The sequence below is a fragment of the Rhinolophus sinicus genome, linkage group LG01 (genome assembly GCF_036562045.2).
Source record: "Rhinolophus sinicus isolate RSC01 linkage group LG01, ASM3656204v1, whole genome shotgun sequence".
Taxonomy (NCBI): domain Eukaryota; kingdom Metazoa; phylum Chordata; class Mammalia; order Chiroptera; family Rhinolophidae; genus Rhinolophus; species Rhinolophus sinicus.
The window spans coordinates 68,772,644-68,788,480 of NC_133751.1; the positions used below are offsets into that span (position 1 = coordinate 68,772,644).

General features: G+C 37.2%; 1 protein-coding gene across 3 annotated transcripts in view; it reads left to right on the forward strand.

Moving 5' to 3' along the window:
• Positions 1–15,837, forward strand: part of CFAP44 (cilia and flagella associated protein 44) — a 94,167-nt gene that overhangs the window by 74,267 nt on the left and 4,063 nt on the right. For 2 of the 3 annotated variants that reach the window (XM_019734863.2, XM_074331850.1), the window contains exons 27-34: positions 611–814; positions 1,765–1,960; positions 5,342–5,452; positions 6,690–6,820; positions 8,153–8,269; positions 9,485–9,686; positions 13,515–13,675; positions 14,865–14,999. In XM_019734863.2, coding sequence (XP_019590422.2) covers positions 611–814; positions 1,765–1,960; positions 5,342–5,452; positions 6,690–6,820; positions 8,153–8,269; positions 9,485–9,686; positions 13,515–13,675; positions 14,865–14,999 — 1,257 coding nt within the window. Of the gene's footprint in view, positions 1–610; positions 815–1,764; positions 1,961–5,341; positions 5,453–6,689; positions 6,821–8,152; positions 8,270–9,484; positions 9,687–13,514; positions 13,676–14,864; positions 15,000–15,606; positions 15,738–15,837 lie in introns of all 3 variants that reach the window. The other variant, XR_012496298.1, reaches the window with a different exon arrangement.

Below are 15,837 nucleotides of genomic sequence, written 5' to 3' on the forward strand. Positions count from 1 at the left end.
GGGCTTGGGAGACTTAGGTTATTATCCTAGCTCTGTGATGAATTAGCTTTGAGCTCAGGAAAATCACCTTTAGCCTCAATTTCTTCATTTGTAAAATGAGACTGAACAAGTTTCTTGTGGGTCCATGATTAGATTTATCTATTTAAAAATGTTTAGAGGTTCTAGAGGTTTGAAATTTTTCAGAGTAAGTTGAGGGAAATATTTAGTGTTTACTGTATGAAAGGCAATGTAGAGATACTGTGGGGGGTACAATGGAGGTAGATATAAACACTACCCATGAAGATCTCATAGTCTCTGACTTACACCATTCAGTACAGCAAGAAGGGTAATCCTGACCAATGGCTATTAATGATGAAAAAAACAGCTGAAAGGACTACAGTTACAGAATTCTTACCACTTAATAAATAATTTATGTGAATTTAAGACCATTGATGGATTGATTTATATGACTAGGCATACAGCCATATACACCCATATATTTCTCCATCCACAATAAAGGCATAATGAGAAAATGCTTTTACCTAAACAAATTAGTATTGTGAGATAGTTTTAAAAATACATTTACCTGTTCTTCCCTTCTAACCTATCTTCAAATCTTTTTCCACCTCAGATCAAAGAACTGATTGTCACTTTTGATGCAGAACTCCGTCTCCTGAGACATCAGAAACTGAAACTAGACACTCAGATGAAATTATCTGACCTGCACCATCTCACATTATTTCAAGAAACACTTCTCCTCAAGAATTTTGAAAAACAGGAGAACACACTTCAAGAGCGTGTTAATTCATTAGACAAAGAGGAACGGGACATGCAAGTATGAATGGCCAGGAGAAGGCTAACTGGCAGTGCCCTTAGTTATGGGAGGAACTGGATTCTTCTTTTCTTTCTTCTTCTAACCTTAATTTCCCCCCTTGTGCTAGTCTTCCTCTCTTTCTTGTCTTCGCTCCCTTCTCCTTTTCCCCATTATTCCTGCTTGCTCTCTGTTTTCGGTATTCTTGGTCAGAGAGAAGTGAGTCAGATTTTTTAATGACTTTGATATTTTGTAACATAGAATAACATTTTTAAAAGTGAGCCTTATATTTAGTTTATCTGTGGGTTTAAACAGTTTATATGTTTGTTGTCACTAGCTACCATGTGCACTTGAGTTTTGATTATATGCTATCCTTATGGAATATAACTGGGAAAGAAGTTGGTGAGTTTCTTAAATATGATATCCAGTTTCAGAATAATATATAATTAAATATTTTAGGAAATTAAGTTACTTTGTTATATATGTTACATTTAAAGAGGTAAGTTATACCATCTCTCTTTGTCTTAAAGGAAGAAAGATTCTTTTAAAAATATATTACATACTGAATAGAGACATTGTTTTTACGTATATCAACTTCACTAAGATATGATGTCTCTTTTTGTTTTAGTTATCATATATAGATACAAAAAACTTTTGTTTTTGAGACCACACATACAAAAATATGAGTTAACATCCACATATCAGTAAAAATTTCAATTTATTTAATTTAGATTTTTTGAGGAAGCTAAACATTTAAAAACTGATCTTATTTGATTCTGAACTTCACTATTTTTTTTACAAAAGAATTTTAACCAAATAAATGGATGGCTCTGCAAAACTGTACTCATAAACTTCTATTAAGGAGCTTTAAAAAAATGTGTGTAGACTATAACCTTACATTGTGATATACATTGTTCTCTGAACCTGGTTTATCAGAAATGTTTTATCATTTGTTTTTGTTATTGTTCATTTAGTGGAAAATAAATGAAACTCTTAAAGAGATGGAAGAGAAAAAGAATGAAATTACTAGGCTTCAGGACCAAGAAAAGGCACTCTACGCTGCTTTCCAAACAGCCCTTGGCGAAAACAATAAATTTGAAAACTTCTTGATGAAGGTCCTAAAGAAGAAGATTAAACGGGTGAAGAAAAAGGAGGTGGAAGGAGATGCTGGTTTGTATTTCTTTCTTACATACGATACTATTTTTTCTCATTAGCATGAAATAAAGAAATAACTAAGGGACATATTAGATACTGTTTCTTCACCACAATGTAGACAGTGTAGAGGCATTGTGGAGGTTAAAGAGAAGATATAAACCTTTTAGGTCTCCAACCGTGTGTGTGTGTGTGTGTGTGTGTGTGTGTGTGTGTGTGTGTGTATCTGGTATGAGAGAGCATAGGGCAGTTTCATTAAATAAGCACATATTTTCAATTTTTATTTGCCAACTGTATATCTTCTTCAGTAAAATGTCTCTTCACACCTTTTGCCCATGTTTGAATAGGATTGTTTGCTTTTGTACTGTTGAATTCTGAGAGTTTTTTAAAAATATATTCTACATACTAGCCCTGTGTCAGATATGTGTGTGCAAATATCTTTTTCCAGTCTATAGCTTTTTGTTCCCTTAACAGGGTTTTTTGCAGAGCAAAACTTTTTAACTTTGTTGATGTCCAATTTGTCAATTTTTCCCTTTATGGATCTTGTTTCGGTGTCAAGTCTTAAGAATTTTGCCTAGCTTTAGGTCCTGAAGATTTCCTCCTATATTTTTCTAAAAGTTTTATAGTTTTAAATTTCACACTTAAGTCCATTACCCATTTGGTTTTAATTTTTGTATAAGGTATGAGACTCAGGTAAAAGTTTTTGTTTTCCTATGAATGTCCAATTGTTGAAAAGGCTGTCTCTCTTCCATTGAATTGATGTTGATCTTTGCCAAAAATCATTTTGGCCTATTTCTGTGGATCTATTTCTGGGTTCTTTATTCTCTTCTATTGATCTATATGTCCATCTATCCTCCAATACTACAGTTTTGATTACAGTAGCTACTGAGTCCTGAAATCAGGGATACTAATTCTTCCCACTTTATTCTTCTTTTTCAAAATTGTTTTAGTTATTCTTGTCCTTTATCTTTCCATATTTTAGAATAATTTTTTTATATTTACAAAAAACCTTATTGGAATTTTGATAGCAAAGATGTTAAACCTTTATATCAATTTGGAGAGAATGGGCATCTTTAATATGATGAGTATTCATGCACAGATGTATTTATTTAGCGCTTTGATTTCTGTCATCAGCATTGCATAGCTTTCAACATGTAATTTTGGGGCAGGTGTGTTTTAGTATTCAAAAATTTTTATAAAGATGTTGTATATAATGCTGTTAAAGAAATTATTCATAACACTTTTTAAAGAATAATAAGGCAGACTTTATTTATGGGGGACGAATACAATGGGATTTTTGTAGGAAGGGAGAAAACTCAGTTCAACTCTGAATACAACAAGGACAAGTGGAGAATACAAATAAAAGTCAAGAAGCAGGGTGCGGGGTCAGTGGATGGAAAATTACTAAGAGGTAATTCTTTGCTAAACCCTTCTAAGAGGATTTTGGCCAAAGACAGGCCAGCGTGGTAAGATATTGATATTGAGGGCAGGGAAAAGGAATTTGATCAGATATCAATGTTGGGGGATTTTTTACTAAACTGATTTAGCAGGATTCTTGCTAAAACTGAACTAAATGGACTAAAGACAGAGCCTGTGGGCAAGGACTAGTCATAAAGAGGACTCACAGGAGCCTGACTCAAGTTTGGTCAAAGGAGAGAGTTTTTATTTATTTATTTATTTATTTATTTATTTATTATTTATTCTTATGTATTTATTCTTATTAGTTCCTGGTGTACAATACAACATAATGATTAGACATTTACACCCTTCACAAAGTGTAAACCCTAACAAATCTACTACCCATCTGACACTATATAGCTATTACAATACCATTGACTATACTACCTATGCTGTACTTTACATCCTGTGACTACACACACACGCACATACATACATATTATAGTTGACATTCAGTATTATTTTATATTTCAGGTGTACAGCACAGTGGTTAGGCATTTATATAATTTGTGAAGCGATCCCCGCAATAAGTCTAGTACCCATCTGACACCATACATAGTTTTTATATTATTGGCTATATTCTCCACACTGTATTTCACATCCCCATGACTATTTTGTGACCACCCATTTGTACTTCCTAATCCCTTCACCTTTCTCACCCATCCACGCAACCCCCCTCTCATCTAGCTACCATCAGTTTGTTCTCTGTATCCACGAGTCTATTTCTCTTTTGTTTGTTTGTTTATTCTGTTTGTTAGATTCTACATATAAGTGAGATCAGATGGTATTTGTCTTTCTCAGTCTGACTTATTTCACAAACATTATGTCCTCTAGGTCCATCCATGTTGTTGCAAATGGTAAAAATTTTTTCTTTTTGTGGCAGAGTAATACTCCATTGTATAAATGTACTATAATTTCTTTATCCAATCGTCTATGGATGGGCATTTCAGTTGTTTCTATAGCTTGGCTATTGTGAATAGTGCTGCAGTAAACATAGGAGTGATGTATTTTTTTGAATTAGTGTTTTGGATTTCTTTGGATAAACACCCAGGAGTGGAATTGCTGGGTCATAACCTAATTCTATTTTTAATTTTTTGAGGAGCCTCCATACTGTTTTCCATAGGGGCTGCACCAATTTGCAATCCCACCAACAGTGCACAAGCATTCCCTTTTTTCTAAATCCTCGCCAACACTTGTTGTTTGTTGATTTATTGATAACAGCCTTTCTGACAGGTATGCGGTGATATCTCATTGTGGTTTTTATTTGCATTTCTCTGATGATTAGTGATGGTGAGCATCTTTTCCTGTGCCTATTGGCCATTTGTATGTCCTCTTTGGAGGAATGTCTGTTCAGATCCTCTGCCCATTTTTTCATTAGATTGTTTGCTTTTTTGTGTGTTGCGTTGTATGAGGTTTTTAAATAAATTTTGGATATTAACCAAAGGAGAGTCTTTGTCAACTAACACCCCACGCAGGATTTGGTGCAGGATCTCTAAATCAAACATCTTAATACTTCTGCAGCAAGACAAGAATAGTCATGCAAAGTAGGTTAAATAAAAATTATAAATAATATTACTTCAGTTCAGATAAGGTGCGAAAACCTGCTATCAGAGCACTGTGATTTAGGAATTGTGGACCTTTATAGTCATGTGTGTGTTAGGTGTGTCACAGCATAAGCAGTTTGGCAGCTTGGTCTCAACCCTCTCTGATTCAAAGCATTCAAATTAATTGCACAACCTTCTGCAGGCATTTGAGTTCGTGGTCTCTATGTCCTTCACCACTTAAAACTCTTCTAAAAATATTGAGTAATTTCCTTCTTTATCTCTGTTATTTTTCTAGTGACTAACTCATTGCCAAATACTTTATTTTTAAAAACTGGGATTTCAGATTTAAAAATCAGGATCTGCTCTGCTTATTAGCAATGTTTCTCTCGCTCCTTAGATGAAGATGAGGAGAGTGACGAATCAAGTGAAGAAGAATCCAGCTTGGAGAGTGGTGAGGATGAGTCTGGATCTGAAGATGAGGTTTTTGATGATTCTATCTGCCCAACAAGTAAGTTGGATAAAACCGTGTGTTCTCTGTGAAGTGAGAAAGTGGATTGACCATACCAAAAAGGTCCTTTTTTTTGGTTTGTTTCTCAGTCGTCTCATTTAAGGAAAGGATGTTTTAAGACACCGATATGAAGTATAGTCTAATGACTATTTTTGGGGGTTCTCTGGATGATTATTTTCTGTTCCTTTAGGCAGCCATGTATGAGTGACAAATAATCTGCAGACAATCTATAGTTGATTCAGTCATTCATTATGTAGCAAGTTACATTTTATAGAGAAACAAGATTGTTATATACATTTTTCTTTTCTTTTTTAACAAAGTTCTCCCATTTTTGGACAAACTCATGCAAATTTTCATATTTCAGATCTGTTTTGTAAAGTCAATTTGTACCAGTTTCCTGGAGATGCTTGGCAGTTGATGTTCACTGTTTTCACTGATGAAACCAATCTGAAGCATCCAGACCAATATTCTTACAGTCTCAATAGATGAATGGTTCAGTAGGAAAAAAAAATTATTTTCAATCTGGAATTTGTTTTTCTAGACATTTCATAAACATTTTAAGTCAAATTTTAAAGTTTAATTTCAAACAATGTTTAAGTCTTGTTTTGATTTTGAAAATAAGAATCTTCTTAAAATCATAATATTTATGAGTGGACGCGAGTTAGTAAAAAACCTTGCAGCATAACTTGTTTTTTTTTATAGCAGGGTTATATGGCTTGAACAGAATGTCGGAGCTAATTTTGTGGTAGAACTAGGGTTAGAGCTAAGGTACCTGAATTCCAATGTAGTACTCTACTGTATTTTCACATTTTTTATCTATTGCTTGGTGGGTAAATGTGGCTGTTAGTGTGATATAGTGGAAATCAATATAGAGAAACTGTCCTTGAATCCCATCCTGTCACATATCAGCTATGTGACCTGCCTGAGACATAGCATCCTCATCTTTAAAATAAAAACAATAGATTCTACCTTGCAGAGCCTGTGAGCCTTGAGCGAGATAATGTACATAGAGGGCCCGGCATAAAGACCAACTCAGAGTACTGCTCAGAACATCCAGACCGGTATCATAGTTCCCATCATGATTATTAATTATTTCTACCTGGAATAATGGAGCCCTAAGTGTGGTGAAAACTTGTTAGAGTAGATCCACAAATGGACAGCCCCCTAATCCACACTTACCGTATTACTACATTCCATCACAAACAAGGCTTCTTCTCTATTTTGATTGTCTTTTCAGACTGTGATATGGGTCTTTTTGAACTGGCACTTCAACTTCGAGAGAAAAGACTGGACATTGAGGAGGCATTAGTTGAAGAAAAGAAAATTGTTGATAACCTCAAAAAGGAAAATGATATATTGTCCAAAAAGGTATGGTGGTTTGCCTTTTCCGAGTCTGTTTATCCTCTCCCAAGATGCTACACTTTATCTCAGCTATAATATTGCCATTTCATAGCAGTAATGTCATTTACAACTTTCCCCAAGAGAAGAAACATTTCAGATGTTATGTCCAATTTTTTGTTTTCTTTAAGCATAGTTCTGATGGGGGCTATTGCACTTTATCTAAATCTTTGGTCTCCCAACTTTTTTGATTACATACTTCTATACATAAAAATAATTGTGGAGCACATAGCCACACAATAAATGTATATGTATTTAAATTATATTTATGAACTATTGAACTGATATACAGTTGACATTTGAACAACACACGTTTGACCTGCGCAGGTCCATTTATAATGCAGTTTTTTCAATAAATCAACAGTCAGCCCTCCATATCCCCAGGTTTCACACCTGTGGATTCAACTAACTGCAGATTGAAAACAGCATTTTCGATGCCTGGTTGGGAATCTGTGGGTATGAAGGGCCAACTTAAATTGTATGTGGATTTTTGACTGTGCCAACGGTCGGCACCCCTAACACTCCTATTGTTTAATGGTCAACTGTATTTTGTATATGATGAAACATTTTTTAAAAACCCAGAAATTAAAAAGAATAAAAGTAAATAGAAATAGAAACTCTGATATTTTCTCTCTGCACCCAGTAGGTCATTTTGTTGACAATATGGGGTGTGTGCATCCCTTGTTGGAGACCAGTAAGTTAAACTTTGGTATATTGATTAATTTCTGCCATATCTGCTCACTTTCCCCTCTTAGTTACTCTTTCCTAGAGCCCCATCATTTAAGTTGATTCATATTTAGAAATATTTTTGACAGATTGCTTCTCCTCTGGAAATAGGAAATGATTTGGAAAACTTCCAAGTTTTTTAGGAGATGAATGTGCTTTGGAAATCCTGTAGTTAGTAGTTTTGTAACTTTAAAGGCCTTTTCCTTTAATTTATTGAGTTCATAATGACCAAACAAGATTTGAACCATCCTGGCAAAGACATTCCATACTGAGAGCTGCTTCTTTCATGCAGAAACTAGAAGGCAGATGAGGACATGTCTTCTGAGCTAACATTCACAAAACCTCTACAACCCTGGGGACATAGGAATGATTGAGAAAGTAGTGTGTAGATCATGACTTAGCAGGAAGAAGATAATATACATTCCTGGGCTGCAAACTGGGATCATCCATTTAATCACAGCCCACAAAAGCAGGTCCTTCTCATGCTTATACTTCCTCTCAGGATGCCCTTATTTACCACCTTGGGTACGTGTTCTCTGAATCTTGTCAACATTTCACTCATGGGTCTTTCCACAGGTAAGAAATGTGGCGACTAATCTGAATGCAGCAGAGGAGGCCCTGGAGGCTTATCAACGAGAGAAGCAACAGCGGCTAAATGAACTGCTGGTTGTGATTCCACTCAAGCTTCACCAGGTGACGGGGCTAGAGAAGCTTGGTCGTCCCACCCTAAGCAGAACCACCACCACACCCAGGCTTTTCCAGAGAACAGTTCGGCGTCACCAGTGGGGTGAAAAGCTGTCCTTTGCTGGCAGTTCTACTTGTAGAATGACACCCCAATTTTTCTTATCTGTTCTCAGATTGTTATAAACGTGTATTTTTTCCTATCACTCTTACTCAACTTTGAAAGTTGAATCATTTCAGGTCTGGAGAATGAGGAGCCTATGACTTAAGAATGGAATGCTTGAGGTTGAAATCTTGGATCTTGCACAAATATCACGTTTAATCATCTTTAAATAAACATGAACTAACGATGCAAGAATTATCTATTCTTAATCTCTCCTTGTTAATGAGAGAAGTCAAGACCAAGGAAAATATTATTTTCTCTTTTTCCCTTTTGTTTTTTGCTCATGTCCACACTTCACTTGAATTATAACATATTAAAATGCAGAGATACATATCAATGAGAGAAAAGGCCCATCATACTATATTTTGTCCGATAAAGAGAGAAAGCTGTGTTTTAGAAGAAAACCCCAATATCCATCTTACATATATTGGGTGTCAGTGCTAGGTGCTGTTGAGTTGGCTGACTCTAGGTGACCCTGTGAATGAGAGATGTCCTCAATGTCCTGTCCTCAACAGCCCTGCTCTGCTCCTGCAGGCTCACACCTATGGCTTCTTTTATAGAATTAACCCATCTCAGATTTGGTCTTCTTCTTTTCCTGCTATCTTCTATCTTTCACAGCATTATTGTTTTGTTTTTTTTCCAAAGAACCCTGCCTTCTCATGATGTATCTGAAGTAGGAAAGTTTCAGTTTTGTCATTTTTGCCTCCAGCAATGTTTCGGGTTTAATTTGCTCTGTGTCACCTGACCTAAATTGGGTTAGCTGTATGTAGCTATTTGCCTAATATGCCTACCCTGAAATGTTTGTTCCACAATTATGCAGTAGATATTAGCCATGATATTTGTGGGGAGATTTGCTGTCCCCAGAGGGATACGATGTGGCTTACTATCTGAAGGCCACCTCCTGTTTTCACCTTATTTAGTGGTGAGAAACATAGAAGTCAGAAAATAAGGACCTAAACAAGGAACAGAAGGAATTGCTTCTCTCATGCTTTCTATGACCTTTTATTTAGTTTGATCTTTGTCTTCCTTTGTCCATTAAATGAACTTTGTTTTGTTTTTGTTAGATAGAGCATGTGGTATTTGGAGAAATACCTAGTGATCTTTCTGGAACTCTCGTCTTTTCTAACCACTCCTTGAGACGGCTTCAAGAACGAATTGTACAGCTCCAGGAGGAGAATTCCAAGCAACAAAAACTTAACAAAGAATTCCGGGAGAGGAGAAAACAGCTTATCAGAGAAAAAAGAGAGATATCAAAATCTATAAACAGTGAGTAACTGAGCTCATGAATTATCTAGTAATATTTACTGGTATTTATTGATCAGTTATATTTATTGATAAGAGAGCACTACCAAGTGACTGTCTCCAACTTCGAAAGCAGTAAGTAATCAATCTAGAAGAAACAAGAACCCCTTCCCATCTTCTTACTTACTGCCTCTCCTGATACCGTTCAATGATCACTCTCCTATATTAAAGGGGTAAATAAGTCTTTTCTCATAGAAATGGTTTCTCTGAATTATAAAAGATTTTATGTATAATTAAATATTGAACAATATAATAATAACCCATGTATCACTACCAAGCTTAAGAAATGTAACACTGAAGATACAATTAAAGGCCTTTCTCTTTCTAATCCTATCCTGCTATCTCCTTCCCCAGGTTCAAGCACCAGGTGAGTATACATATGTGTGTTTGTATCCACACACACAATATGTGAACTGACTTTGCATATTTTTTCACTATAATACTATATTATTCATATAATTTTACAGTTCACTTTACTAAGCCAGTTTTTTCGAGTTATCCATATTGCTACAATAATTATTCATTTTAACTGCCATTACAGTATTCCATCATAGGACTGTGAAAGAGCTTATTTCTTCAGTTTCCTTTTGATATTTAGGGTATTTCTACTTTTTCAGAATTATAGACAATGTTACAGTAAATCTTCTTGTACATGTCTACCTGGGCAGGTGTGTGAGAAGGTAAATCCCAGGACAGGGGTCTCTAGGTAATAGGGGGTGTGTGCATTTTCAGCTTTCCTGGATATTGCCACATTGCCTTGCAAGTGGTTGTACAATCTTAGCTTCCCCCCTGGCAGTGCGTGAGAATTGTCCAGGTTTCATACTGTCATCAGTTCTTGATATTATCAGACTTTAAGATTTTTGCCAACCTGGTAGATGTTAAGTTGCATTTCATTGTGGTTTTTATTCATGTTTCCTTGATTCTGGTGAGGTTGAACAGCTTCACGTATATCTGTTTGTTTCCTTTTCTGTAACTTGCCTGTCATATACTTTACCCATTTTTTAGTTCTATTTTTCGCTTGTTTTCTTATTGATTTTAGAGAGTTCTTTCTATATTCTGTCTTTCTTTGTCCATTAAGTGAACTTCAAATCTCTTCTAGTTTGTGGCTTGCCTTTTTACTTTGTTTAGTGTATCTTTTTGTGATATCGACATTTTAAATCTTAATGTAGTTAATTTTATCGGGTCTATTTATGGTTTGTGCATTTTGTGTGTGTGTGTGTGTGTGTGTGTGTGTTGTTTAAGAAATCCTTTCCTATTTTGAAGTCATAAAGATATTTTTCTATAGTTTCCTCTTTTAGTTGTGTTCTTCACATTTACGATTTTAATCCACCTGGAATCGAGGTACATACTATAAGATGCATAGTGTAAGGGTAATTATCTTTTAAAATACTTTTTATAATATTTGATATATGGAACATATGTGCAAGTGATGAAGTATTCTAGCTTTAATAAAAATAACATTACCAACACTGTAGCACCTACCTTAATGCCTCAGAACTGTATGCTTAAAAATGATTAAAATGGTATGTTTTATGTTATGTGTATTTGACCACAATTAAATAACAATTTTTTAAAAGAAAATTTGAAAAAGGAAAAGAAAATGGAAATAATATAGTGGTCAAGCAATCTAAGTTGCTGGGATATGTAGAGGCCAGTTTCCAATGAGTGCAGATGGTTCTGCCCTCGTGGGTGGCTGGATTATAACATTTAAAAAAATACATGTTAGTACTCCATGTTTGCATAACACTTACTACTTGAGACACAGAGTTTTCTCAGGTGTAAGTCTTGAGGTTCCAATGTTTCTCACGTACTTCACATTCTTTTGGCTTCTGTAGCCTGTGAGTGTTGTTTATATTTGGAAGTACTATTCCTCAAACCAAGGTGTAAACTAGTATGAAAGTGAGGAAGCTTGTTTCAGTTGGGATAAACTCAGTTTGGGAAAATGTGTGAAGAAAATGAAATGAAGTATTTAAATTTGGGGGGTATTAGTTGAAATAAAAAGAAATAGTTGTTTGTGGTGGGAGTTTTTTCTGTGACTTACAGTTCTTCTCTCACCCCCAGCCTATTTTCTGAAAGCAAGTCATGAATCTGGTTCAAGACTGATTTCCTAATGCTGAATGTGAAACTAAGAGTGGGTTCCTTTCCTGTAACCCAGAGAAAAAAAGGCTTAACAGTGATGAGAAACACCACTGTCAGCTTGTTGTTGTCTTTCCCCATCCCTAGACCCATTGGGGAGAAGAGGAGAGTCTACAACATAGTAATGAGCAGGAGTAAGTTCACTCCATTCCAAGGACAGCATAGCTCATGGCCACGGGGAAGCTGAGTGGGGAGTGTTCCCGAGTCTTCCAGTCCCCCAATGAACACTAGCTTGTCTAATGGAGTCAGGAGAAAGGCATTAGCCTGGCTCCACAGGGGGACTGGCAAGGACCAGAGGACTTGTCCTGGTACATGAGGCTGTCATGGGAGAGTGTACCCACTTATACGGGGCTATGGGGCTAGCTGGGGGGTGTCAAGGTTCTTACTGACAGAGGCCAAGTGGCAGCCACAGGCTAGCCACACATGTGGAAATAATCTAACCATTCCATTTGCATCACTGATTATCATGGCACCACATTACACAAGTTCATGGGGGCACTTACAAAGAATAGAAATAAATAGCTCTTCCCTGGACTGTGCAAAATGGCAGCCATGCCAGTTATACTATTATAATTCAACCATAACCACGATACCTGAATACAGATTTCTGCACTATAACAGAATTGTATCATCTTGTTATACCTTAGGGCCTTCTGATTTCACTTGGGGATAGATAGTCTGGTGCCTGAGAAAGTCTTGTTACAAGATGACATTTTCTTGGGGAGCTCAGACCCCACAAATGGAATTTTCCTCAGGTATTCCAGTGTTCTCACGTTGGGGAAGGACGATAAACTAAAGTTAAATATATTGCATGTTAACTGGAGATAATTATTAAAAAGAAATATTAAAAAGGATTGCTGAGAGTGCTGAGGTCCATAGGAGGATGGGAAGAACTCTCTGGAAAGGTGACATAGCTGATAAGATGTGGCTCTCCCGGGTTAGAGGACAAGGATGGCTCTCAGTTATACCTTCAGAACTGAGTGTATTAGAAATGACTCTTTCACGGGTCTCACAACTTGCTTTCAGAAAATGGACTGGGCAGAGTGAGCCATGTGGCTTTCTGGGGAACAGCATTCCAGACAGTGGGAACTGAGATGGGAGTGAGCCTGGAGTATCTGAGATGCACAAATGGGGACAACATGTCTGGTGTAAATGAAGGGACAGATGTGGGAAAGGAAGTAGGAGAGATAAGAGGGGCAGGGCAGGGTAAACCGTGTAGGGCCTCATGAAACACCATAAGGACTTACATTTTTTTACTTGAAGTAAGATGTAAACTTCTGTTAAGTGCCTACTCTGTTCTTAACACTGGCTGCTGTAGAGATCAATAATAAAAAAAATTAAAAACTGAAGAGTTCATAATCTAATTGGGGTCCATTGACAGTCTGAGGAGGGGCAGGTCAGGGTGTGTAAGCCAGATGGGAAGGAAGAGTCTGTTTTACACAGGATTTTGAAGTAGATGAAAAGACAATACAGGAACGGGCATTTTAAGTGAGGAAAGTGGCAGGTGTAAAGTCACAGGAAAAATCAACTGGTAACATAAAATCTTTTACCATCTTTCCACAAAAGTTATTCCTTAGAATGTTATTGGTATTGGTATTGTTCATTTAATAACAATGGGAGCCACTGGATAACCTGACAGTGACTCTCTTCTTTTAGAAATGGAAGAAACAGTCCGTCAACTAATGATCAGCAAATTTGGCCGCGTGATAGACCTAGAAGCTCTTCAGACACTTTCTGTGAATACAACACTTGAAGAGCTCAGGATCAAAAAACTTCGAAAAGAGCTATTGAATGCAAAGGAAATTAAGATGTGGGAGGTACGGATGAGTGGGCACGTGATCTGTAATACTTTGGTTGTACCTGGGTGGAGGCAAGAAATCCTGGTGAGCTGTAAGTGGTTCCTGCAAAGCATCTGTGCGGCTGGAGTCGGATCTGTGACCCCTACCCCCACGGTGATCTTGTGATCTTAAGCCTGTCTTGGTTTCCTCACCATTCACTTAGTTGGAGGGACTTGTCTTTTTGGGGTGGATGCACCAGCACTGGGGCTTGGGGTCCAGGATACATGTAAATATGATGGTAAGATGGCATGAAAGATGCCAGATTTCATTTTGAGGTCTACCTTAATGTATAAATACTCAGTGTTAGAAGTGGCACTGCTCTATTCTGAGGACCCTAATTGTATTTCTCTATATAGCTTTTGCATGCTGGTATAATCTGGAAATTAGAAAACATCTCTAAGTAATAAACTTTATAACAAGGTATGGCCTATTTAGCTGGGAGGATCTTAGAAGATGTTCATGCCTGCCTTGTTCCTGGAGCCGTGTCATGCGGCAGTGCCCCAGTTACAGCCTGATTCAAAGACAGGAGCTTTTACAAAGATTGCAGAAGCCCACAAATCATTGTGACTTCTCCCGTTTACTGTCTTATCTCATCAATAGATGGGAGAGGAGGAGAGGTTCCTAGTGCTATCTTTTCTTGTCCAAGATTTGCCACAGAAGAAGCAAGTAACTTAAGTGTTCATGTCAGTGGGACTGGTCCCTACCAAGGGAGTGCTGGAGATAATATGTGCAATGTAAAATAATTTGTTGGAGCAATAAGAGAACAAAGGGAAGCCACTAGCAGATGTATGGCCATTCAAGTAGTTTTGGGATTCGGGGCCAAGACTGCAGACAGAGCAATAGATGCAGGTTTCCCACTTAAATTATCATTCTCCCTTTAAATTAATAAACACTAGCGCTCAGTCTGCACACTAATTTCATTCCTCAGTAAGGAGTGTGTCTGTCTTATTTTTACCAACTTTTACCCTGACATTCTTCTTATCTTTTCTCTAGTCAAACCAGACCAAATGCAGTTGCTTCTGGTTGCGTTTACATATTGGCTTGTGATTGTGTTTTCCTATGTGCATGTCATTTCATTTGCCTGATGGTTTTGATCAAATCTGGACATTCATGTTTCTCTGTTTCCTCTCATTCACTTCATCCATTTTGCGCGTTCCTGCCCTGGTAGGAAAAGATTGCTCAAGTGCGATGGGAACTGATGATGAAGACAAAAGAACACACCAAAAAGCTTCATCAGATGAATGATTTATGTATTGAAAAGAAGAAACTAGATTCTCGGTTGAACACCCTACAGAACCAGCAGGTATGCGCCTTTTCTTCAGACCTTTTGTTAGGATTGGGGAAGCTTTGTAAAGGCAGCTGTTCACAAAAGTGTCAAGTGCTGGCATTTAAACAAACCTTGATCTTGGACGCTCTGCGTCCCTGACAACATTGAGCGGATACTGGCCACGTTACAGTGAGCCGGAGGGACTAGCTCTATTGTACGCCTCCTGGGTGCCATGGATGTACAGAAGTGCTCATCTGCAGGGTTTGCCTTGGCCCTGGAGAGGTAAGGTTATTGAGGTATAAGTAATGACACTAATATACCCCCGATTTGCTGTCAAACATCCATTTCCAACATACGTTTATCTCTTTGACTTAGAGTGGGCATCTTGAATTGTGGGATGTTACTTTACTAAAACATCTGTTACTTCTGATGGCTTTCAACTTGTTCTTATATATTTGAGTCTAATGTAGTAGTCCTTACTATGTGGTGGATACTACTTATTTATAAAGATTCACCCTATTTAAGCCTTGCCCTCTAGGAACCTAACACATAACATATTCTAAGCTATATGTCATCCTTTCAACAGTATTTGCAAAAATGCCAGTTGTTTGTTTCTGTTGGTTTTCTTCATGTTTTCGTTAAGCCCCCTGGAAATATGGTCCAGGTCAGAGGTTTTCAGCGTGGTTGCTGAATAACAGCGTCAGCATCACCTGGGAAAATTGTTAGAGGCGCAATTTCGTGGGATCCAACCCAGATCTACTGAGTCAGAAGCTGGTGGGTAACAGCTTAACAAGCCTTCCAGGGGATTCTGATGCATGATCGAGTTTAAAAATCTCTGGTCTTAGCAAAAGTCCAAAAGAACAATGTGATTTAT